This window comes from Mustela nivalis (assembly GCF_964662115.1).
Source record: "Mustela nivalis genome assembly, chromosome: 3".
In the NCBI taxonomy this organism is placed as follows: Eukaryota; Metazoa; Chordata; class Mammalia; order Carnivora; family Mustelidae; genus Mustela; species Mustela nivalis.
The window spans coordinates 63,973,967-64,001,295 of record NC_139022.1 but is presented as its reverse complement, the minus strand read 5'-3'; the positions used below and the strand labels follow the sequence as shown (position 1 = coordinate 64,001,295).

The window sequence follows — 27,329 nt, the reverse complement described above, 5'->3', positions numbered from 1 at the left end:
AGTGCTGTGATGGGGGATGGGACTCCCTTATGGGTCCAGCAGACATCCCTGCCAATGTTAGCATGTTGGAATGTGAGTACCAGTCTTGGCACAAGCAAGATAGAATGTGATCGCAAAAGTGGTTTGCCTAACAGTGCTTCCATCCCCAGAGAGTCTCTCAGAAGTTTCCCACCTGACTGACAGGTGTCTCAGGACTAAGAAGTGGTTCTCCTTCACCTGTGTTCTAGGTGTTTTTCTAACTGGTGGTGTATCACTGGTTCTCAGGGCCAGACTATACACAAGCCCTTTAAGAGTAGGTTCTCCATACCCTATAACTGATTTTTCTGGTTGTTATCCCTGTTAGTTTTCAAAGCCTGGCTTTTTAGGGGTTTGTCTCTCCTGTGAAGGAGAGGGTTGGAATGCCTAATGGAGAACTCCATCCCTTCACTCCTAAGGGGGAAGTTCTGTGTTTTTGAGATCCCTCTCAGTTATGGATCATGGTACCTGGGTTGGACTTTTTCTTATTTTGGTGAGAACTTGTGTCTGTTACTCCTACCCAGGTCAGTGCTGTCCTTCTGTCCCTCATTTTTTGGAGGCTCTGTTTACCAGTTTTCAGGGCTTTTTCTGAGGAAATTATTTTATATGTAGTTGCATATTTGTTGTTATATATGGGAGGAGGTGAGCTAAGTTTCTTCCAGGAAGCCATCTTGAATCTTCTCTTATCCATAAGTTCTTAAGAGTTTATTTTTAATTCCATCATAATTTTAGGCTTTTTTTTTTTTTAACACAGTGTAAAAACAAGTCACTTCTATCAAATAACTATTGGAAAAGAAAATAATCTATCAATTTGTTAAACACAACTGACTGGGAAACTTGTTTAAAAATTTCTATCCCTAGTTTATTTTGTTTAAAATCTGTAGTGGAAGCATGTCCCTTCAGAACCCAATAAACGTTGAAATCAATGTATTCTAGTTCTCCTTTAAAAGCATTATAGAGTGAGGATAGTGTTTCTTCTGGGTTTTTTTTGTTGTTGTTGTTTGTTTGTTTTTTTCCTGATTGTGGTAGCCTGCTCTCTTTCACTGTTGCTTAATTCTCCACCTGCCTACTATGGAAAACACACTGCAACCTGAGCCACACTCCAGCTGTTGGGAGTGAATTGTTGTATTTTAGTCACTAATAAGTGACAAAACTCTATGAGACCTCACTGATCTCTACTATAATCTTAACTGTCTTCTGGAATGTGCTCCATCCGTATGGCTCCTGGCTGTGTAGATGTGGGACGTTGGCCTATCCTTGACTAGGGCTCCTTTTTCTGATCCAGTCACAACAGGGACCCTCACACCTGGGCTGAGGTACTCTAATAGAACCACTGTTGGCAACCTCCTGCTCTACTTGGATTGATCTGAGAATTATCAGCCTTGGGGGGTCTCCCTGGATTTACGCACACATATTCAGACCTGAAACAGAGGTATTCACCTACTTCTCTGTATGTTATGTGATTATTGACTAATATTATAGGGCTTGTTCATGTATCATGCCATGGACTAAGAGCTTTCTGTTTCCACTTGCCTCAGTGAGCAGTGTTGGTTTAAATAAGACCTTGAGGAGTAAAAAATAAAGTCATAATATTGAGTAACTTCTCAATCATCATTTTAGTAGAATATTTTATATTGGAGGACTTTGTGAATAGCTGTGTGTTGGAGCCAACTAGGAGAGTCTCGGTAGGGCTATAGTTAAGCATAAGGTATATCCTTGGTAGGGCAGTTCTAGACTTTCATGGAAGCAATTCCTAGGGCACCCTTAACTACAGCAAAGAAGATCCAACACTGGACTGAGGAGGAAGGGAAAAATCTAGAGTGTGACAAGTTCTCTCAGGTATTTACTGTGGTTTCTACTAGGAAAAAAAAAATAAAACAAAAACATCTAAAATCTGTGAACTCAATAGTATCCTGCACATAGGCTCTAGAATCACTCTGCCTTTGGATGAATCCACTCCACCACTTACTAACTGAAATACGTCAGGCAAGTTTCTTAGCCTCTCTATGCCTCAGGGTTCTCATCTGTAAAATGGGGTCAGAATAGTTTGTTAGGAGTACAGCCATGCCCATTGGTTTAAATACTGCCTATGACTGATTTCAGTCTATGTCAGAATTTAGTAGTTGTGACAGTCTAACTGGGATTACAAGTCCTATGAAAGCCTAAAATACTTACTATTTGGACTTATACAGTGAATGTTTGCAAAACATTGTTCTAGAACAGTGATTCTAGCTGGGGTGGCACTGCCTCCCTATGGGGAAAAATGTGGAGAGCATTTTCAGTTGACACTGTCTAGAATGTTTCCAGGATCCAAGGAACAGAGATAGTAAACATATTTAATATATAGCAATCCCGAACAGTAAAGAGTTTGTCTTCCCAAAATGTCAATAACATCTTTAATGAAAAGCATGTCTCTAGAATCTCCAAAATAACTGTTGGAATATCCCTATATAATTTGTGATTTTAGCTGAAATGGTTTTAATGTTTCACAGTTTAGAATATTGTTTGCTAAGGAGTGGAGGTTTAGAAGCCAGGTGCTGGATTTGAATCCTTTACAAGCTGTGCGGCCTCAGGCCAGCCAGATAAACTGTGCCTCAGTTTCCTTATTAATAAAATGAGGATAACAGTGCCTGCTTCATAGGGTTGCAGTCAGGATGATAGGACTAAATAGTAAAATGGTATATGCTTCATAGTAGACACTCAATGAGATTAACTGTTATTATTTTGGTGTATGGGATTAAAGTTGCAAATAGCTGAAATCCTAATTATGCTGCCTTAAATAAATGGTGTCTTAAACAAATAAACAAATTTTTCTCACATTACAAGAAAAATCCACACGTAGGTGACTACCCTTATGAGTTAAATTAGCTTGACAATATTAGGACTCATGTCTGTTGGTTCTCTTGTTCTTTAACCTCACGGTTCCAAAATTGTTGCAGCTTCGGCCTCATGTCCTGGTTTTGAGTCAGGAAAAAGGAGGAAGGGACACGCCAGCTTTTCTTGTCCCATTTTAGCAGGGAACTAAAACCTTTCCTAGATTCCTCTCAGTGGACACTAGAAGGCATATTGTGTAGGCTTGAATCCTGACTGCCTTTTCCTAACTGTGTGATAGTGGGCAAATTTCTCCATGCCTCAGTTTTCTCATATGTTAAAAAAAAAAAGATGCTAATGGTTTATATTTTAGTGCATTATATAAATAATGGGTGAACTATGAATTCATAAAATGCTGGTTTTATTTTATGAACCTACTTCTATCAGGTGGCTACCCCAGAGCTCTTGCTTTCACATTCCTCTTCTACCCTGTGCCTTTACAGTGACTGTTTTATCAGATAAGTATAAAGATTATCTCTTTTTTTTAATCTTTTTTTTATTTAATGAATTTGGTAAATATTATAATGGTTTTACTCAGTGTTCAGTTACACATTTCTGTGATCATGTTGTTTCTTTCTTTCGAGAAGGAGATGTTTCATGCTAGTTCATTCTGTTCAGCCTAGCATGACCATAGATGCTTCTGTTTTCCTATAAACCCTTTGCTGTATTTTTCAAATACAGTCTATAATGATGACATTTGATCATATTATTGGCATTTCTCCTGAAACACTAACAAAGTACTTGGAAATAAAAATGAAATTTGAAATAAGCCTCCTGATTTAATGTTACTATTAAACATTTATGTAGTACTTTATATTTACAAAGTGCTTTATAATTATTTATTAGTTAATTGTACTGTTAAACAACATTAACCATCTGGCCAAATTAATGATTTCAAATTGTCCTACCAGTTGGTAGCTCAGGAGTGAAAAATGAAGTCATATTGGATTTTATTCTCATTGAACAGACTGTTTCGTCCTTTTCTGTACAACATAGTACAGACTGGCTTCACAGGGAGGTTAAAATCAGAGGGAAAAGGATGTCTCTTTTCTCTTCTTCCAATTGTCCTATAAATGTGGGCTTTCCTCCAAATTCATGCTAGACCTGCTGCAGTGAAGACAAGTTTTCTCTCATATGGAAGGCACCACATCTACTTCCACATATTCAGCTGTTGTCTCCACATCTGTAATTCAGTACCTTTAAACTTCATTTTTTTTTTAAAGATTTTATTTATTTATCAGAGAGAGAGATGGGGAGAGAGCGAGCATAGGCAGACAGAATGGCAGGCAGAGGCAGAGGGAGAAGCAGGCTCCCTGCTGAGCAAGGAGCCCGATGTGGGACTCGATCCCAGGACGCTGGGATCATGACCTGAGCCGAAGGCAGCTGCTTAACCAACTGAGCCACTCAGGCGTCCCTAAACTTCATTTTTAAGATTTTTTTTTTTTTTTTTTTTTTTTTTTTTTTGACAGAGAGAGATCACAAGTAGGCAGAGAGGCAGGCAGAGAGAGAAGGAAGCAGGCTCCCTGCTGAGCAGAGAGCCCGATGCGGGACTCGATCCCAGGACCCTGAGATCATGACCTGAGCCGAAGGCAGCGGCTTTACCCACTGAGCCACCCAGGCGCCCCCTAAACTTCATTTTTAAAATTTATTTCTTTTCAGCATAACAGAATTCACTGTTTATGCACCATACCCAGTGTAAACTTCATTTTTTGTTAAGCTCTCTAAATTCAACTTCTTGATGGTCATTTTCACTCCCACTCCAATTATACTCATAATTCAGATTTATTTATTTTTTAAAAAGATTTTGAGAGAGAGCACAAGCAAGGGGAGCAGCAGGCAGAGGGAGAGGGAGAAGCAGGCTCCCCACTGAGCAAGGGGCCCAATGTGGGCCCAGGACCCCAGGATCATGACCCCAGCTGAAGGCATCTGCCTAACCAACTGAGCCACCCAGGCACACCTCAGATTTATTTTTTTAACATAGTTTAAGAAATTATTCCAACTGACCATTACCATCATACTCTAAAGCAGGATCGGACTTCAGAAAGTACTGTGCACTCCCATCTTGTTCACACAGTTATCATTAAAGGATAATTTATTCTGCAATCACTTTCATATTTATCTCTCTGCTGTTAGTCCACAGTTCAGGTACTGTGATAATGTGATTTATAATAAATAGATATTTGGTTTCCATCCCAGTTTTTCCTATAGAGCTCTTAAAACCTTTGGAATTTCCTGTGATGAGAACTATGAAGGTATCTTTTGTTATGTTAAGGTGGTGACTTTTGGACAACACTTGTTTGGGAAATGGTTACCAGTGGAGCCAATCATGTGATTAGACAGTTGGAATATGCATTACCACTCTCAACCCCCTAAGAGGGGAGAGGGGCTAGATCCAATGGCTAGTGATTTAGTCAGTCATGCCTATGTAAATGAAACCTCCATAAAATCCAAAAAGACAGGGTTCAGAGAATTTCTGGAATGGTGAACACATGGAAATTGATGCTGGGAGAAAGCCCGGCAGCTCTTTGCCCTTCCTCATGCCTTGCCCTGTGCATCTCTTCCATTTGGCTGTTCTGGATATATCCTTTTATAATAAAATGGAACTCTAGTAAGTAAAGTATTTCTCTGAGTTCTGTGAGCTGCTCTAGAAAATTACTGAAATGCAGAGAGGGGTTCAATAGAACCTCTGTTCTGTAGCACTATCAGTCAGAAGTATAGGGAATGGGGCGCCTGGATGGCTCAGTTGGTAAAGTATCCAACTCGTCGTTTTGGCTCAGGTCATGATCTCAGGGTTGTGAGATGGGGCCCTGCATTGGGCTTTGTGCTAAGTGCAGAGTGTGCTTGTCACTCTCCCTCTGCTCCTCCATACCCCTACCCCTGCCTTTTTCTCAAATAAAAATCTTAAAAAAATAAAAAGTACGAGTGACAACCTGCCCTAGTGATTGACATCTGTAATGTAGGAGAAGGCAGTCTTAAGTCTTAAGGAATGAGTCCTTAACCTGTAAAGTGTCTTGCCATCTCCAGGTAAGTAGTCTCAGAAGTAAGATTAATTAGAGGATGCCTACCTGGTCTCAGTATAGCTTGGTGATATGAGATAAGTGCCCTCACACATTGGAATTGCATGCAGAATCACAGGTACTTATGATTTTATTGCCCAAATGTACAACATTCTCCACATATTTAGAGCTTCAGCCTCACACCAATGCTACACCAAACCTGCAATGACTGCCCTGCCAAGAGAGTTCAAAGTCTTACTATTGTAGTTTGCTGTTGTACTGTTTGGCTATCATTCTCTCTCCTCGGAGAGAAAATGATATTTTTTATTGCCTCTGCCTTGTGTTTTCCCATGGGTGTGTGTCTATGTCTGCTATTCCATTCACCTAAAATGCCTTTCCATATACCCCCAAACTGCTCATTCTTCAGACCTACAGTCCAAACCCTACCTTTTTCATAATCCTTCCCCACTACCCAACCCTGGTGTGATTGTTCTCTTTTGAGTCCTGTAGTGTGAGCACTGTTTTGGTCACTTAACAGTGGTTTATGTTAAGATTAACTTCTTAATCTCTTCTGTTACTATTTTGAACTGTTATTTTATTATATTGTGTGGTTTTTGTCCCACATATATCTTTTTATCTATACTTGCTTTTCTTTGAGGAAGACTTTTAATTATCTGTAGCTTTTAATTCCAAGTATTTTATTTCGAAGGTATTATTTCAAATAACAAATAACAGTGCTCTTTACACTTTGTATACTTTAAACACTCTCAAAATATGTTAATTAATATGTATTAGAAGCTTAGGTATTCTGTTACTCTTAGGTGGACTGAATAAAAAATTACCTTTAGCCACCAGTATCACAATGAATAGTAGTTGGTATTTCAAATAACGTTGTTAAATTGTTATTTGTATGAATGATTTCTAAAAAGGGCTCTTTAGCCTGAAAATTAGTCTCCTCATCTTGGTTCCTACGTCACTAGTTGAGTCTTGAGATCTTAAATTCAAGTGATCATGTCAAAAGATGACAACTTCCTTTAAGTACATTCATTTACCAACCTTTCCAAATCCTTTTCTAAGAATGAGATGGTAGAATGAGGAAAACAAGACATTTGGTAACTGTCTAGTGTTTTTGACTAACGTAAAAAGTTTTAAAACAAGCTTTGGTTAACAAAGTAATTTATTTATCATATTTTAATTGATGTGTTTAATTGATGGCCACAGTTGATATAGCCATCAGCTATCTAAACATTTAATTTCTGGTGATGTGACATCATGAATGATTCCAATAATCTTTCCTTTATTTTGATTTTCTATATAATGAAGTATAACATTCGCTTGGTCTCATTTGTGTCTATAGTTGTCTTGACTTTCTCATTAGTTTAGAAGCTCCTCAAAAGCATATCAGAGAATTGTACTAAAAGGGTTCTGTCATTTTAGTTCTTATGAACGTTTCACAGTTAATTCTTAGAAAGTATACAGGCCAATAGAGTTCTTTTAGTCATCAGTAAAAACCACTTTTTCATTCTGCTTAACATAATTAAGAATAACCATTCTTAATTCTTAAAGGATGAGAATATGTAACAGTCACTAAGCAAGCTTAAATCTCTGTTTTGTGACCCAGGAACCTTTTAAGACTATACAGTCTTATTTATTATAACTAAGGCTATCCCATTTCTTAGGATATGGTGCTACAGATAGAGAAGAAATAGAAGATGGTCCAAATTAGCAAAATCTCTGGGAAACTCTGTCTTAATTGAAGGGTAGTGGTAGAAAACTAATTATAATGGGACCCCTACATAAGACTGTTGTAAGACTGAAATTAAAGTTACCTCATGGGCCTTTATTACATGTAGCTTGTTTTAAGAGATCTGCCTTGGTTTGTTGTTTATTTGATATGTCACAATGAGCCACATTGTAGAACTGCTTTACTATATATAATTAATTTGCCATTCATCCAGCAAACATTTATTGATAGTCTGCTAACTTCAGATCACCATGCTACGTAATGTAGAAGTGAGAGGAACTATATATGGTTTCGTCCTCAAGAAGCTTATTCAGACCAAGAGTTCATCATATGGGCTAAATCCATATTCAAAATCCCATTAAGGTTTTATAGAATATTTCACTTTAGGTATGAAATGTTAGTGGTAATATAAGGCACTGGGACCAATTCCTTAGGCTTTATTTTAGCAATTGTTTATGGGAAAGGCATAATTCAAGAATTTCTTCTTTGACTTATGGAGCATTCTGAGGTAGCCTTAAGAAATAATTCATGTCCTTTCTTACTTACTGGAATGATAGCAACATTAATAACAGAAAGTGTCCTGATTTTTTTTTGCATAAAGTCATTATCAAATTCTACAGTAAAGTTGGAAACTATAGAATTTGATGTCCTTCTTTAAAGATATTTCTGTAGGACGGTGATTCTGAATAGCACTTATTCCCAAAGGACAAATTTTAGGGAGGGAAACAGATACAAGCCTATCATATATTTGAGAATAACTTCATGGGTACTGTCATTCATTAATAATTATGGGAAATCTATTATAAACCAGAAAAATTAGCTTTGAATGTAATCACCTTGAATATAAATGGTACTTGCTTTGTTTTGTTTTAGTAGCTCTTTTTTTTCTATACACACCACAAGATTGGAGAGTTGACTTTCCTTTGGAGACAGGTCCTTACAGTACTGTACTTAATAGATGATATCTACACTGTTTATGATATGCTTTCCAGTTGATGCAAATCTCCAGCTACTTTGGTCTAATATTTTACAACCTAACTTTTAAGAAATGTGTAAGTTTTAGTCCATCTCTTTTAGCATACATTTAGTGAAGACAGAGAAATCAAAATTATTCTTTTCATGTAAACATAGAAAATTGACTTATTGCCAAGATTATTTTCTCTGAAATAGAATAGTTTAAAACTTCCTTGTAGGTTGTAATTTTTTAATGCTTTAAAAGTTCTGTTTTATTCTCAACTTTATATTGCATTTCTAAATAGTTAAATTATAGTGGTCCTATATTAGACTTACAAGACCTTATACCATTTTCAGTGGGGGGATTAGGGAACAACTGGATGGCAAACATCTTTGGTAAGGGAGCAGAGAGAGCTTTAAAAACTTATTTCTAAATTGAGTCATTCGCTGAAGCTAATCAAGGTTTGCTAGTTCGGGGAGAATTCATTAGAAAAAGGAAAAGCATTAAGAAAACTCATCCACAAAAGAAGGTAAAAAACAGCTAAGAATACCATTATTTGTACTGTTTAATAAATTCATATTTAAAGACAAATTTTAAAAAGATTTTATTTATATTTTATTTATTTGACAGAGATCACAAGTAGGCAGAGAGGCAGGCAGAGAGAGAGAGGAAGGGAAGCAGGCTCCCTGCTGAGCAGAGAGCCCAATGGGGGGCTTGATCCCAGGACCCTAAGATCATGACCTGAGCTGAAGGCAGAGGCTTTAACCCACTGAGCTACCCAGGTGCCCTGAGATTTTATTTATTTATTTATTTTTAAAGATTTTGTGTTTATTTAACAAAGAAAGAGATCACAAGCAGGCAGAGAGACAGGCAGACAGAGAGGGTGAAGCAGGCTCCTCGCCAAGCAGAGAGCCCGACATGGGGCTTGATCCCAGGACCCTGAGATCATGACCCGAGCCGAAGGCAGAGGCTTAACCCACTGAGCCACCCAGGTGCCCCAGATTTTATTTTTAATATTATAGTTTTCCATGAACTGTAAAGGATATTTAGTTTTTATAGAATACTATAAGTGGCAGTTACATCTTTGCATTTGGAAATTATGTAACGTAGGCTTAGAATAAGCAAATGGAATTATTTCAACTCTCCACAAATTATTCTGACTTAATACTTTAATCTCCAGAAAATGTTTATCTTTACCAAAATTACATTAGTTTGTTAATACAGTATACTACTTAGAACTCCTAAAGTCCAATGTTACATACATAATATATACTATACAGACATACAATAAAAATATCTGTTAGAAATAATGTATTTTAGGGGTGCCTGGGTGCCTCAGCTGGTTAAGCATCTGCCTTTGGCTCCGGTCATGATACCAGCGTCCTGGGATTGAGCCCTGAATTGGGCTCTCTGCTCAGTGGGAGTCTGCTTCTCCCTCTCCCTCAGTGAGATCTCTCACTTTTGCTCTCTCTCAAAAAAATAAATAAAATCTTTTAAAAAAATGTATTTTAAATATGTAGAAGTAGTTATACCTATGAAAATCCATACTCAATACTGTTAAATATCAATGCTTGCCATCATGAATTAGAAGTTTGGTTACTAGGGAACCTGGGTGGCTCAGTGGGTTAAAGCCTCTGCCTTCAGCTCAGGTCATGATCCCAGGGTCCTGGGATCAAGCCCAGCATTGGGCTCTCTGCTCAGCATGGAGCCTGCTTCCTCCTCTCTCTCTGCCTGCCTCTCTGCCTACTTGTGATCTCTCTCTGTCAAATAAATAAATAAAATCTTAAAAAAAAAAAAAAAGTTTGGTTACTTGCTTCAGCCAAGAATTTGTTATATGATGAAGATAACTAGCTATAGGTCCAGTTTATGTAGCTATTTCTCCAAGAATTCAAATGAATGTTCTTTTTGTAAGGTGGTTGATTTCTTTTACTGCTACTAATGCAGTAAAAGGAATCTTTCCAAGCTCAGGAACAAGCAGCAAAACCCTTAATTTGAATTTATAGCCTTCAGAGACAATCTGCAACACAACTTAACTGTCCAAGCAATTTATTTTAATTAATGTGATTTGTTCTATATATTTAAGCAGGAGAGTTATATACCAACAAATGGGACAACTAAGAATGCTAACAGTAACATTTTAAATAGTTATGGCTTACGGAAAACATAAATGGAAGCATAGCCATCAGTAGTTATGGAAGCTGAACTTTTCTGTAATCAGTAAATCATCCATATCTTCTTAGAGACTTCATTTCCACTAGTGGATTTTTTTTAATTATAAGAGTTTAGATTAAAGGCCAAGGTCACACTATTTGCCCAGCATTTAGTGCTGATGTAGAAGAAATGCCCTCTGCTAAGAGAAGTGTCAGGAATACTATATATTGCCAGAGCACAATGCTGATTTTTATTAGAGTAATGTATAATTTAATGAATCAAAAGAAAAAAAAAGTTTTTTTAAGTTAAATTTGATACATCTGAAAATATTCAGATTGTTCTCTAGACATGTAGTGTCTATTCCATTTATAAAACTATTCTGTTAAAAGGTACTTAACCTGTGTCAAACAACCCTATTCTTGCTCTGAAAATATTTTAAAACGTTCTCTTGGGTCGCCTGGGTGGCTCAGTGGGTTAAAACCTCTGCCTTCGGCTCAGGTCATGATCCCAGGGTCCTGGGATCAAGCCCCGAATCCGCTCTCTACTCAGCGAGGAGCCTACTTCCTTCTCTCTCGGCCTGTCTCTCTGCCTACTTGTGATCTCTGTCTGTCAAATAAATAAATAAAATCTTTAAAAAAAAAAAAAAGTCCTCTTTTCAGCCAAAGGAAATAATTACATATTTACAACCCCAAAACTTCCAAAACTTGAGTGCATTTGTACTAACCTTTGTAAAGCTGATGGCAACACAAGGGCAACGATTGCACTAACCACTTCTGGAGATAACAATCTGAATGAAAACTTTTAGAAACACACGGTCCATCAGGTAAAGATCCTAGTTTGCAAGCTTTGTTATTTAAATTAATAGCAGTATCATATTTAGTAAAAGATTTGAAATAGGGGCCTAGTTCATATTTTGCTTGAAATTGGCTAAGAATTTAGAAAGATTAGAACTGCTCTAGAATCTAGGAGAAAATGAAAGCTCTACATGGTTAATGCCATTACTCTTCATTTAGTCACTGCCTGTATGTTTATATTCATATAGCTTTCAGGGGCGCCTGGCTGGGTTAGTTGGTTGAGAGTCTGACTTTGGCTCAGGTCATGATCCAGGAGTCCTGGGACCGAGCCATACATCAGGCTCCCTGCTTAGTAGGAGGCCTGTTTCTCTCTCTCCCACTCCTCCTGCCTGTGCTCTTTCTCTCTGTCAAATAAATGAATGAATAATCTTAAATTTTTTTTTTCATTTCATTCATTTAGTAATCAAAGTATTTACCAAATGCCTGCTATGTGCTGGCACTGTGGAGGTGTGGAGCCTATAATAATAATAGCTAATACTTATTTAACAATTTCAATGTGGTAGGCAGTGTTCTAAGTACTCTGCATATATTAATTCATTTAGCCTTCACAACAACTTTTATTCTTGCTACAGACCAATAGTTACCCAAGGTCACACAATTGTTTAGTGATGGGAGCCAGTACTCTAACCCAAGCAGTTGGCTCCATAGTTAATGCTCTTACCCACTATACTATAGTACATCTGCGGTAACCTGTGTTTCTGTGTCTGTCTCCCATAACATTAAATGTTAGCTTCTCTTGTGGAGATCCCACTTGAACATCTTATGTCCACTCTACATATGTCAAAAAATTAATTGATAGGGTGAAAAATAGCCATCTCTTTGTATTCCATATGCCAGGCCAGGATTGGAATAACTGATTTAAGTATAGTGTAGAACCTCTTGAGTTGAGATGTCATCATTTTTGCAGTCGTGGCAGAGTAGAAGCCTCTCAAAATAACTCCAGTTACCTCAGCTCCTTAGGGACGATGGAACCACTTCCTCACTTCCTTTCCTAATCCCTGGGGAAGGAACTAGTAAGAAATACTGCTTCCTGTAACTTCATGCTGGCATCAAAAAGATTGAGAGGCATGATAAACAAGATCTTTACCCTGAAAGAACTATTCAAATGGAGATCAAAGTTACTCCAAGAATACTTTTCATCTCGTGGCCATTTAGTAAGCTCTCTGGTGGTACCCTCTTTAATAGCCACAGAAAATATGGAGTATATCATGTGTCCAGACTTGGTCACTCTTTCCAAGATTCTTGGCTTTGTCTCTTCTTACTGTTTCACTTTAGGATATTTAACATGATATCACTACTGCAATGTGGGACTCTCATAGATGAATTTTAATAATTTATCACTTGAACTTTTGAGAGATACTCTCTATATGTTAAAAAAAAAAAAAAAAAGAATCAAAAGACAAAACAAGGCCAACACTTCAACCAACGTGAGTGAAAGCTTTGGCAAGATGTATAAAAGTAACACTAAGTCCAAGATAAATTGAAACTCTAAGCACATTTTGCTTGCATTCCTTCCTTGTTTCTAATTTAATAAATGTTTCCCAGAATGAAGTTTGAAAAATATATATATATATATTTAAAATGCTTACTTATTCCCTTTTGGGTTCTATGTCAATTGTGTACATTTCATAAATATAAACATAAGACATATTTGCTAAGGAATTACATTTGTTGATGTGGCAGCCTCGTGGCTTAAAGTATGAAAAATTCATACCTTGTCAATTATGAATTGCATTTTCTCCCATTTGTATAAATATGGAACTTGTTTGAGTACTAGCTAAAAATGTACGTGATACTATTTCAGATGTGAGTATTGCTTAAAAAAAAAAAAAAGCCTCACCCTGCCTTAAGAGGTCAAACAACATCTAAAAACTATAATCCTTATAAATAAATTTAAAAATATCTGCCCTTTGCTCATTTCTTCATCTTTCTTATTATTATATCCAATTACCAACCCTATCAGTCCATTTCCTTTGATTTATCTTTCATTCCAATGAGTGTGATAATAGAAAGGCAGCATGAGTACCCTTTAATACTTATGGATTTTTTCAAATTTAAACATCTTCCTTGCTAAGCAGAATTTATGCACTGACTAACTCCCACAGCTATCACCCTGGATGCCCTCTTCCTATTTCATTACCATTTTGTGGATGAACATATCATTGGTATGGTATTTATCTTGATAGATAGTGAAAAAGGTCTTGCTCTAAAAAGCTATGCCATGTTTCTAGCCCTTGTTTATGAGGCATTTTCCAGCAGAGTTGCCTATACTAAATGGGGGTCCAACTCAGATCATTGCTATTTTCCCTGAGTAAAATGCTATATATGCTGTCAATTTAATTAGAAACTGGCCCTTTGTTCTATCTTCCCAATCATGTTACCCATTATCTCTCACACCCTAAAATCATATCCCCCAGTGAATAGGCTGTTTCTCCAAACATCCTTATCTCATTGCTTCCAGATAACTATCTGTGACTCTTTTTCCCTTTCAACTGCTTATAGTCATTTGAACACCTGTCATCACAGCTTCAGGTGTGATTATATCTAATAATACTTGATGTTTGCAGTGGGTGCCCCACAGTTACCGCCACATACAGAAATTTCTGACTGACATTTCCAGAGCTTTTTGGCATTAGAGTAAGTCAAGTACTGTGTTACCTCTTTCTGTGACGGCCTGGTGAATAACTCAACACAATCAGCTAGTATCTTGAAAGAAGGCTTTATTATTTTGGGGAGCCTTCATAGCCCCACAGTACTGCCCTTTATTCCTCTCTTCTGATGTTATCTCCCTAATTTAAATTCTAATATCAGTGTATCAATTGACTAATATTCAAGTTAAGTTCCTAAAGGAGTCCATTTGTTGACCAAATTAAATAACTTTCTTTAGCCACACAAATTTAAGGTTGAATGATTTCCTTTTATTTTCTTTCTTTCTGTCTTTCTTTCTTTCTTTCTTTCTTTCTTTTCAGGGAAATAGCTAGGAAGCATTAAAATATGCTAGGACACTAAGATATTTACTAAACAAAATCATTCTAGTTTTTTCTGCTTGCTCAGCTATTCTATTTGCCATAACCCATGAATTTGGTGCAAACGCAGCAAGTCTAATTTAGTTATGGGCAGTTGATATTCAGAAGCCATCTTCCTTGATGTCTGAATTTTTGTGATGAGTTCCTTCCACTATATTACAATTCTGATTTCCCATCAAATTTATTAAGCTTTCTCTTCTCTTAAAATCCATCATTTGTCCAGCAATAGGCAGTAAAACCAATAATGTCTATTGATGTTTAATATGCCTAACTTTTTTGTAAATTAAGTTATTAAAAACAAAGTCTTTGCCAGTCCTTTCATTTATAGGTGATAAGGTATACTCAGGAAGATCTGACCTGACAATTCAGAATTATTTTAAAAATGCCTGTCATGGGCCAGTTCTTTAACATTAGCCAGAAGATGAACTCTTCTGGAAGAATACTTTGGGAATATAGTACATTAATGACCCAGTGGGATAAACACTTGACCAACAAAAGACTGCATTTGAAAAATTGCTTTTTCTTAACTTGAGCCTGCTTTATACAACATAAACAGAGTCATTACTGCTGAGATATGCTGCATCTCTAATTTCATTTTCACAAAACTTCAACATACCTCCATAGAATCCAGATTAGTTTTCTCAGTAAATAACTATGACATTACCATTATTAGTGTTCATAGGAACTCCCCCTTTAAAAGCACAACAGGGAAATTACTATACAGTATCTCCACCCCTAGCAAACACATAAAAATACAAATACACACACATAGATAATAAAACATTCAAAAACGATAAGAATAATCAAGAAAATGCTATATCTGCATCTGTGATTTAGCTATTTGACCAACTTTAACCAATTTTATGATATTTCATTATTTTTAAAATATAGGAAAATATTAGCAATCAAATATTATGAGAAAAGTGTCAACCTAATTATGAAATGAAATTAAGATGTCAAGCAGTAGAATACTGTGAACCATTAATCTTAAATTCTGTATTATATAGAAGCAAAAAAGATTCCAGAGAAAAGGCTCAGACTGCATGCTATGAAATATTTCACTTTAACATGTTCCTAGATTCTTTTCTGGGTTTCTTTTCTGGATTTTTTTCCTTTTCTAATAACTCAAATTTTTAATAGCTAGAGTTCGATCCTTATTCATTTGCTACAAGCCTAGCATAGCCTGTGGGACCTGAAAATTGATTTGATGAAGTACAACCAATCTTTTTATAGAGAGTGGCCATTTCTAAAGTCCCCTAAGCTCTCCTAAGCTTTGAAATTCTTGGTGCTGTGTTGTGGAATCCATTAATATCACAGAGCGAAAGTGAAGAAAGATAGTAATGCAGGAATCTAGGTACATATGCTTTAAGCCATGATGCTGCCTATGGTCAAATGGGTGGGTATTATAATTTCCTAGGCAATGGTAAATAACTAGTCCAGTCTCCTTTCAAAAGTGACTAAGCTACTTAGTGAATGTGTCTTAGAAGCTATACAAATTTCATAAAACAGATTACTGAACAAAATATTGATATATAGAAACAAATGGTTTTGCAGTGTCTGCTATGAGTAAAGCAATATATTAGGCACAGGGGATAACAGTGAATATGACAATTATTGCCTCTTCTTTTGTGGAACTTATATCTGTGGCAAAGATATTTTGGACAGGTAATCAAATTAGTTACAGTACTGCAAAAGTTAACATTCAGGTTCTTTATATTTCTATAATTTTATAGTTTTTCTATATGGATCCTGCATATTTTGGTTAGGGTTATTCCTAGAGATTTTATGGTATATAGATATTAGTATTATTCAGAGAATTTTTTCTACTATATCTTCTTTTCTTATTGGCATGTTGACTTTTTAAAATATTTTTCTAATATTTCACAGCCTTACAGATTCTGTTTAGAAAGATTTTACAAGGCATTTTTGGATTTTCTAAGAAATATTCTCTGCAGTTACTAATGACTTTTCCCTTTTCCTCTCCAGCAGTTAGTCCATTATTTCTGATTTGTGTGTTACTGCACTAGCCAGAAATTCTAGAATAATGCTGAATAATGAGATTGGGGATTCCATCCCTCCTTGATTTTATGAGTTCAGTTTTTATAATTACTATTACATGATGTGATCTGTCTTTTTAGATATCCTTTTTTATGAGAAGGAAGTATTCTTCCTTCCCTCATTTTTTTTTCTTATGATTTTGTTTGTTAGGAATGCTTTTTTCCCCCTAAGTTCTTAAATATTATCTGTCTCTCAGTTGGATAAAGTACCATTTCAAGTAATTTTTTTTTTCAAGAGGAGCATTTGGAGCTACAATTGTAAAATTCTTTAGTAATTAAGAATTCTGCTATCATCACATATAAATGGGATCTAGAAGGGCATACAATTCTTAGTTTACAAGTTTTCTCCTTAAAATGCCATAGACAGGTGGAAATGCAGTTGTACAGACACTTGGGGAAGTGTTTTGGCAGTTTATTAAAAAGTTAAACATACATCTACCATATAATCCAGCCATCCCACTCCTAGATGTCTACTTAAGATTAAGGGAAATTCACATTTACACCAAACCCTGTAAACAAGTGTTTATGGTAGCTTTATTCACATAGCCCCAAACTGTAAACTAACCAAGTGTCCTTAAACCATTCCATACAATGGAATATGGCTCAGTTCATACAACAGGGTGGGTGAATTTTAAATGCATTTTCCTAAGTGAAAGAATGAATACCTTATATGATCTAAAGAAGACAGTAGTTGTGTGTTGTGTGATTTGGTTTTACACGGTAGTCTTTAAAAATACTCTTAAAAAGGCAAAAGTACAGGGAGGAAAACCTATCAGTGGTTGCCAAGAGTTGTGAGTGGGAGGAGAGATTATCCGTAAAGGGATAACTGTTGTTTTGGAGGATGATGAAACTGTTCTGTAGGGAACTATAATGATGGGCATATGACTCCATGCAGAACTGTAGACAACTAAGGGTGAATTTTATTGTATGAAAACAACAAAATCAACTAGGATATGGGGGAAAATATGGAATGTAGATGGTGACAAAAGTAACTATATTACAAATGAATCCCATAACTACACTGAGGGGAGAAGGGAGCTGAGTGAAATAACTCTGGAAAGCAAACAGCATTTTGACTGAATACTCTGCTTAAGTATGGAGGTTGAGTTAACAAATTATAGAAAATGGGAGTTGTGTTCCTTCAGAGAAGGAAGTTGTGTTCCTTCAGAGAAGGAAGTTGTGTTCCTTCAGAGAAGGAAGTTATAAAAAAGAGGCTAGAATGAGCTGCATCGTGTATGAAAATTGGAAGTATCAGTATGAACTTACTCTTTTTAATTGCATGTGAACGATAGAGAAATGACCTCTGATATGTATATACGCAGGGGCTAATATCCATACTTGTATTTCCTAGGTTCATCTACTGAAGGTCTAGAAGGTGTTTGAGTAGCAATGAGCAAAGCCAGCATCTAAATCTTGGTTTCTAAATTCCATTCTCCAACGAAAGAAACAGTACTCCTTGGGATAATACCTGTTTCTAAGGGTGGGGCAGGGAGAACAATGGGAGTGTATCAAAAGGGCATGTGAGCCATCCTGAAAAAGTTGCCAGCTGCCAAAGCTAGAACAGCTTGAGCAACAAAATAACAATAGCATTGGATTATAATCAAATAATTAATTTTTAATGAATGTATGACAATATAATTAATTTTAATGAATGTATACTAATAGAAACAACTGAATAAATGGGGAAGAAGTGACAACTCTCCCTTAAATAACAATGACAATTAATAAATATGAGGGATTGGGGGAAACAGAAATTATCATTAAAATGCCACAGTAATAATTGCCACACAATGGATGCTAAAATTTGTGGGTACAAAAATAGCATATTTGCATTAGCTCAAAGTATCTCCCCCAGATATTTTTAAAAAAGGAAAAATAGTAAAAATGGTAGAGAATCCTAACAAACCCTAGCTTAATTAAGTGACGGTAACATTGCCAGTAATAAGACATACTGATAACTCTTTAATCCGTGATGTGATACACTGAGAGGGGCACACAGCCTCTATGATCTTCCTTCCCAATAATGCATAGTCTTAAACTAATCACAAGAAAGCATCAGAGAAACCCAAATTGCAGCAGAGTCTACAAAATAACTGACTGTGAATCTTCAGAAGTATTAAAAAGAAACCTTCAGAAGTATTCAGAGTCAAAGATTCAGGAACTGCCACAGATTGGGGGAGATGGAGACATGAAAACTAAATGCAGCATGGGATCCAGAAACAATAGAAGAACATTAGTAGAAAAAGTTTTGAAATCTGCAAAAGGGTATCTACTTTAGTGTAATAGTAGTGTCCCAAGGTTAATGTCTTAGTATTGATAAATGTTCTTTAGTTACATAAGATGTTGAACATAAGGGGACTCTGAGAGAAGAAAAAAAAATGCTGTATATATGCCATCATTTCGTGGCTCCACTGCTTCAAACATGTTTGAGGCCAACCTAATCTTTGTCCCTTTTTAGGTAACCTGCTTTACTTTTTTCCTGCATGGATGCTTTAAATCTGTTTCTTGAAACTGAGTCCCATGTTATCATTAATTTGATTTTCTTTAGTGCCAATTTAAATAATTCTTCCTGCCCTCAGATGTTATTACCCACTTCCATTTTCACTCTGGCCTCTTGTTATATATCATTGTTTCTCTTTTTTGCCTTACAGATTGTAACCTAGGGCTTTCAGAGTTTGTTCACAGAGGCTATGCCTCGCATCTACTGAGGATCTATCAGCAGAGTGAGTGTTCTAACATTTTTGTCTGATCTCCACATTAAGGTTATAAAACCTTTCTCTGTGTGTGTATGTGTGTGTGTGTGTGTGTGTGTGTGTGTGTGTTTCCAGAGTGGTTTTTACTGTTCCCTAAGCTAGAGCCTCTTTTCAGAAGCATCATTTGGGTTCTTTGGATCATTCATCTTCAAAGTAGACCATTTTAATCATCTTGTGATTCATGGAAAACCACTGACAACAGGTATACTGATTAAATTTGAAGTTGGAGTTTCATTGGGTAGTTGGAAGAGATTTTATTAGGCAATGTCAGGTAGAGCCCATTTTAAATCACGAGCTACCTATTCAAAATGTCTGTGTTTTCAAATTACTGATTTTAGCAGTGTCTCTCAAGATACTTCTTTTGAGGAAGAATATGTGCATTGTAAGCATTATGTCTGGACTCTCTATACTCCAGAATCAGAGAAAAGAACGTGAAGCAATAATTTATATTTCACAGGATAATTAAAGTAAGAAATTTGGTATTTCTCCATGAAGAGAATTATGAAGTTAGATAGTGGCCTGGAAACTGGTGAAGCTGACTGCAAAATGAATATTTAAAAGCCCCTCTGATTTAATATGCTCTTGTTTCCATTCCCTTTATTCTTTACAAAGACAAAGAGTCCTCTGTAAATATTGCTTTAAGGATTATCAGGCTTCAATTTTCAAATTCATCTGAAGGCCATAATTTAAACCATAATATTGGCTTTGCAAATGCAAACAGTGATTGAACCCCTTTCCTTTAGCTAATAGGAATGCCAATGAAATTAGAGTCAATTAAATAATTGCTTTATTAACCTAATGCATTTCTGCTGTAAGACATGCCATGGCACTTCCAGCCAGGAAGAAAGCTAGGAGAGAACAAACCTGCAGCAACGCAAAGAGAACGGAAGCCAGCATATTTTAAAAACTTGATGTGGTGGGAGGAGTTGAAATCTTGGTCTGTCCATTTCATGCTTTGTACTTTAACCCCGGCTAAAGATGGAAAGGTCCTCAGGGGGGGTTAAAGGTTTTCATTTGGTTTTGATGCTACTTAATGTGGGGCCATTATGTCTCCAGGTTAGGTTTAACTGGACTTTCCTCATCTTTCTCTTTCTGGACACCAGCTACAGGGAGCTGCCTTCACCTCTGTGGGCTGAAGTCTAGTTGTGTCTCTTTTATGGCTCTTCATAAGTGACTCGCCATTGCTGACAGAAGGATGTTTTAACTCCTTATTAGAACATACAAATCCCTTGATGATTTGAATCCTAGTCACATACTCAGCCTCGCTGATCCCCATGCTTCTTCCGTCCTTAGGAGGACCTCCTGCTCTTACTACAGACTCTGCTGGCTCACATCTACCCTTCTTTGTACATTGCAAAGAATAGATGATTTTCCCTGTGAATTACTGCTCTTTCAGGATATAAGTTGAAAGATCCCCTCTTCAGTTAAGTTTTCTCTGTCCACCTGTCTCCAGTCTCCTCCTGTGCTTCCCGCAGGCAAGTTATCCCATTCTTTTTCTTTGGTTATACACAAGTATGTGATTACTTACTTCCACTGTTACATACCTTGAAGGATTATATGCAATTATTTTGTACATCTTTCTCTCCTATTATGTTGTCCCCTGCCTTTTCAAGGGTAGGACCAAACTGACTATCTCAATAATTTCAGAACTTAGTGAAGTACTTGGTTATACTGCTCAGCAAGTGTTTGGAGAATGAATGAATAGGCAGGTAGCACATTGCTATCTCTAGAAAGATACAGAACAGGTTCTTAGTAGTTACTGCCTTTCTTATAGCTGACACCCCTCTTGCTCTGCCCCAGCTGTTCCTATGTTCCCGAGCATAGAAAAACAAGAAGGATTTTTTTTTTCATTTTGTTTTTTTCTGACCCAGATTTAGACTACATCAAAAGTACAGTCAGAGTTTGTTCCTTTGGAAAGCTTTTATAAATGTTAAGGGTGGAAAGAAGGGAAGAAGCAGAGCACAAGGAAGGATTACTGTGCTTCAGGTGCTAATATATCTAACATTAATATTATCTCATTTAATCCTAAAACAACAATTCAGAATAAATATTATCATCCCCATTTTTACAGTTAAGGAAACTGGGATTCTATATATACTTTGTATCAAGCCACACATCTGACCAGTGATCAAGCTAGAATTTAAATTTCAGTTCGCTAATTCAGAACTCAGTTCTTTTCTTAAAACGTGGGAATTAAAGAACTTTTAATTCTACAAAACTATGATGACCCATTCTATGAGAATTCTCAACTTGATGCAGTTTGTTTTCCAACCTTAAACACAAGGACTCGGAAATGTTTGCCTATCATTTCTATTATACTTAGCTTCATTTGGTAGTTATTTTTAGACATTTACTGTGAGCCAAGCGACAAGCTGTATGCTTGGAATGTAAGCATGCCTAAGAGACACACCATCCCTCTACTCAAGGAGTTCTTTTGCCATTTTCTTAGAAGCATTCTCATTCTGGAAAGCCAATCTACTTGCCATCCCATTTATGGTTTATTTATTTATTTTTTTACTAACTTTAAACAAATTAACCACTCACACAAACATATACCCTATACTCTTTGTATTAATGTCTGCTTTCTGTTCTTATTCTAAAAGAAACACACTGCATCTTTTCCATGGCCAACAAAATCTCCTATTCTATATATATGCAAATATTTAAGAAGCTTATGTAGAGATTTTTATACTATTATATAAATTATATTAAAGAGGAGTGAAATTAATTTTATAAAATGCTCATATATATATATACATATATATATACATATATATATGTATATATATATATATGAACACACACACATTACAGGTATGTATATGCATGTGCATATAGTCTTTAGAAAGTATTAAACTTTAAATGCACTGTTCAAAGAAACCTTACTCTTTGGTATCTTTTTAAATCATTTCATCTTAAGTTTGTACCTTCTGTACTTTGCCCATGAAGAATCCACAACTCAGAATGAGGTGACTTCCCCAAAGGAAAAGCTGGCAGCTAGGGTGTATCTTTTTTCTATGTAACACAGCACCCCAAACTTGGTGCATTAAAACAACAGAATTACTTCTCTAGGAGTTTTGTTTGTCCTGCCTAGTCTCACTCACTGGAAGATCAGTTGGATGGGCTGAGTCTCTGTCTGGCTTTTATACCAGTCTTCTTCACAATGGTGGTTTCAAGATTCCAAGAGCATAGCCCTAACACAACTATTTATCAAGATTCTTCTCTTTACTGAAGTCTACTGACCAAATCAAGTCATTTGGCTAAGCTCAGAGAAAATGTAGGATCCTGGAGTTGTGATTCATTGAGAGGCCATTATTCTAAAATATACCACATCAAGTATCTTTATAGCATGCTTAAAATTGTATCACATATACTTCTAAGGCTGAGGATATGCTTAATTAGCTACAAAGAGCCTTGAGGATTCTGACAACTTATTGATGGGTATATATCAAAAGAATATAAAGTTTGGTTTAGAGATATATGCATACATTTAAGTGCTTCTCTGAATTTGTAAAGAAACCACATATTAAATATTTTTCCTCTTTTGATTTCATGTGCCTTTAGATGCCCACCACATACTCTACCTGTAGCTACGAGAGCAAATGCCAGAGCCCTTCCTTTATTTCAGTTTTTCTCACATTACGAGTGCCTGGAAGGACTGCTCCTATATCCCGGTCTTATTTCAGCAGTTAATACTCAACAGTTCTGCATTCAGCATTATAAGCTTGCCGGTTCAGAGTACCTGGACTGCATGTTCTGGACAAGCACAGATCAGAATCCATGTAAATTCCTAGGACAGATTATTATGATGCCTAACAAGTAGAGACTTGGAATCATCTGTTCAAGGTATTGGCATAGGAAAGGGCATAGGACTTAAAATTAGAAAACAAGAGCTTCAGTCTTACCACTGACCATCAAGTCACTGAGTCTCTCTGCATCTTAGTTTTCTCATCTAGGAAATGTAAATAATAATAATAATAGCTACTTTATAACATTATTTGGAGGATTAAACAATACAATTACATGAAGGGCCATACAGCACTAAACAAAGGTATTCTAGGCCCACACTGCCTTACCTGAAACCCGTGAGGTCATTTTCAGAATTTAGATTTATTTAAATTTTAGGAAGGGAATACAGTGTATACCCTGTTTATTAAGTAACATTTCTACCAAAGTCTAGGGTAGTACCTTATACCAAACACATTAATATATCTGCAGTAAACCACTCGTTTCAAGTGGAGTGAATTAGGACTATAGATTTATAAAGACTTAGAACTTAAGAGCTTTTTGTATCTTAGAAATGCAGATAAGGGATTGAGGGTCTCTATTTGTTTAATACATTTAGGCCATTATTATTATTATTATTATTATTATTATTTTAAATTTTATTTATTTATTTGACAGACAGAGATCACAAATAGGCAGAGAGGCAGGCAGAGAGAGAGAGAGAGGAGGAAGCAGTCTCCCGCTAAGCAGAGAGCCCGATGTGGGGCTTGATCCCAGGACCTTGAGATCATGATCTGAGCCAAAGGCAGAGGCTTTAACCCACTGAGCCACCCAGGTGCCCCCATTATTATTTTTTTTTAACTATACAATACCTTTAATAGTTAAAATTGCTTTCATATAATATAGATAGAGTATAAATGATTCACACTTTTGTTTTTATGGTTTTCTTTCCTTGCTGGTATAGGATCTTCATAAAGTAATGAATAATATTTGTATTTGGAAGAAAAAAAGAGGTGAGAGGAGATTTTAAGGACAATGAAGTTATGAATGTGTGATAAGCAATTAAACTAATTAAACACCTATAGGTTGGCTTATATATGGAATATATTGTTAGAGAGTACATGAAAAATATACTATAAAGTTAGGAAAGCTGTGCACTGTGTGCCCTGCATTCACTTAACGTTATTGGGGAAACAAATTCAATGTAAGATCTGGCCTCTGCCCTCAGAGACCTCACAGTGCAGTACAGAGATAAAGCTAATGTGCAAACATTAAGGAATCATTGAGAGCAAAGCATTCTCCAATTCATTAGAAATTTGAAGGTATGGATATGAAAAAAGGGTTAGTATGGATAGAAGCTGCCAGAGAAGGTTTTACAAATTAAGGGTACTTAAAGTATGCCTTCAGTTTGGATAGAAAAAAGATGACTGAGCAACAATGTCATTTCAAGTAAAACTATGAGACTGGTAACATGTTCCAGAGGCAGAGAAGGGCCAGTGTGTATAGAACAACAAATGAATCTGAAGTCATGCAGTAGAGCCATTTGTAGAGGGATTTAAAAACCGAGAGGGAATAGTTGGACTTGATGGATCATGTAATAGGAAATCACTGCAAGTTCTTGAGCTGAGAAATGAAATCCTGAATTAGTATAAGCTTAGTTTGACAGTGAAATACAAAGGTGAATCAGAATTAGGAGAGACTGGAGACAGGAGGCTGTTGAAATAATCCATGCAGGCATGTAATAACGGTAAGTCTTAGGAAGGAAGTGGTTGTTAAAAAGGAAGAAGAAAAAGGTAAATTTAAAAATCTGGTTAGAAGACATGAAGACAAACAAAAAAGAACACTGGCATTTTTACCCAGTTCAGATTCACATTGACAAACCAGTTGATGGAATTGGAGACATACAGTGGAAAGAAAGGGGTGGGTGGTGGCGGAAGGATGAAAAACAGAAAACTTGGGCACCTAGGTGGCTCAGTGGGTTAAAGCCTCTGCCTTCAGCTCAGATCATGATCCCAGGGTCCTGGGATCAAGCCCCACATAGGGCTCTCTGTTCAGTGGAGAGCCTGCTTCCTCCTCTCTCTCTCTTCCTGCCTCTCTGCCTATCTGTGATCTCTGTCTGTCAAATAAATAAAATCTTAAAAAACAAAAAACAAACAAAAAAACCCCAGAAAACTGAGGACAGAAAGTCATTTAAAAAAAAATATTTTATTTATTTGTCAGAGAGAGAGAGAGAAAGAGAGAGCACAGGCACGCAGAGGCAAAGGGAGAAGCAGGCTCCCTGTCGAGAAAGGAGCCCTATGTGGGACTGGATCCCAGTACACTGGGATCATGACCTGAGCTGAAGGCAGCCACTTAACTGACTGAGCCACCCAGGCATCCCAGGAAGTCATTGTTTTAAAAAGCAAATTACAGGACCTAAACTCCCTCATACTCTATACTAAACTCCCTACATACTCTACATTAATCAGTGGTGATTAATGTCCAAAAATGATGGTGACTCCCAAGTCATCACAACATTCTCAATCATCAAAGAAAACAAATCTAACAATGTACATCAGGAAAATATGACAGAACACCATGGTAACACATTTTATAGAGACTTTTCACCAAGTATTTGAAACAAAAACCTGAAGAATCACCCAGAATTAATTTAGGGTTATTCGGAAAATTCAGTTAACTAGAACATGCCCTTCCAAAGCGTGCAGGAGAGCCCGAGAACACTGGAATGGGAAGAGACTGAGGCATTGATTTCAGTTCGCAAATATACAGACCTTTCTAATCGATGGTTAACATCTGTCAAAATGTTCTTCCTTAAGCCATTCTGGTATCTCTTTAACTCCTACCCACTAGTAAAAATTATATTCTAAAACAGCTCAAAAGACCATCTCCCATGGTAGATAAATTACTAACTAGAGTCAGAGGTGGAAGATGTTACTGAGAAAAAAGAGGCAAGAGAAAAACTTTTTAGAATGGGGGAACTCTGCTGTACCTTGATTGTGGAGATACAATCACACAACCAATTTTATCCAATTTACTTGTATGAAATTACCTAATTCAATTAAACTCTCCAGTTAAAAACTTCAGAACCAAGATCATCTCCCATGGTTGGTAAGAGACCTTCAAATATTTGAAAAGTAATATCGTATGTTTTCTTAATTAATCCTACTTATATATTTAAGATGGAAATACCTGATTTGGAATGTCCTAGTAAATCTGCTCAGCACAGAATAGCTAGGAGGATTTTGTTTTCTTTTTTAAAAAAATAATTATTCAACAACTTGAATATAATAAATAGGAACCAAAATAAAAAATAAGTAGATAATTTGATAGTTACTTAGATAACGTCTCAGGTTACAGTCACTCATTTAAGAATATCATCTTAGATGGGACGCCTGGGTGGCTCAGTTGGTTGGACGACTGCTTTCGTCTCAGGTCATGATCCTGGAGTCCCGGGATCAAGTCCCACATCGGGCTCCTAGCTCCATGGGGAGTCTGCTTCTCCCTCTGACCTTCTCCTCTCTCATGCTCTCTCTCACTGCCTCTCTCTCAAATAAATAAATAAATAAATAAATCTTAAAAAAAAAAAAAAAGAATATCACCTTAGATATATTAACTCTCTTTAGTTCCACAGACCTAGAAATGCCCAGTTTTCAATGCAGTGATTTAATATTAGCTCAGAAAATAGTATTGAAGCTCAAAGAGTTGAAGAGACCCTTTATGAAAGAGTAAATGGAAGCCAAAAGAAGCAATAGATTGGGCATTTGCAAATAACTATATTGGAAAGGCACCATTTGCTTAATATATTGACTTGTATTCAGTGGATGCTTCTCTGTAACATTTGACTGTCTATTAGTAATAGTAGTAGTTCTGTATCAAGTTGATTAAATGGACCACCAATGTGGTTAACGTTGGGAAAAAGGCATTTTCAAGAGGTACATAGAAAGGCAGACAAATAAGAACATACTTCTTTGTTTCCCTGATAATTACAACAGCAGAATCACATTGCCCTTTCCAGTGCAGCATGATTTGTAAGCTCACTTAATTGCATGTTTCCCACCAGTCGCTATCCTTTATCAGCGTTCTTAGCTAGAATTATTACAGTCCAAAAAACAAAGAAGAAAACAAAAATCACAGAATAACTTCTATATGATTATATCCTTTGGTAACAAAACCCAGGATGC

The 27,329-nt window shown here is 36.4% G+C and overlaps 1 protein-coding gene across 6 annotated transcripts in view; it reads right to left on the bottom strand.

Moving 5' to 3' along the window:
• KIAA0825 overlaps positions 1 to 27,329 on the bottom strand; it is a 405,355-nt gene that overhangs the window by 8,375 nt on the left and 369,651 nt on the right. The window contains exons 21-22 of one of the 6 annotated variants that reach the window (XM_082723958.1): positions 23,328 to 23,374; positions 18,087 to 18,137 (exon numbers count right to left, since the gene is read on the bottom strand). The exons of 2 other annotated variants lie outside the window; for them this stretch is intronic. In XM_082723958.1, the coding sequence (XP_082580084.1) occupies positions 23,371 to 23,374 (4 nt within the window). In that variant the 3' untranslated portion in view covers positions 18,087 to 18,137; positions 23,328 to 23,370. Of the gene's footprint in view, positions 1 to 17,840; positions 18,138 to 23,327; positions 23,375 to 27,329 lie in introns of those variants that run through there. 3 more of the 6 variants (XM_082723959.1, XM_082723957.1, XM_082723955.1) reach the window with 3 other exon arrangements.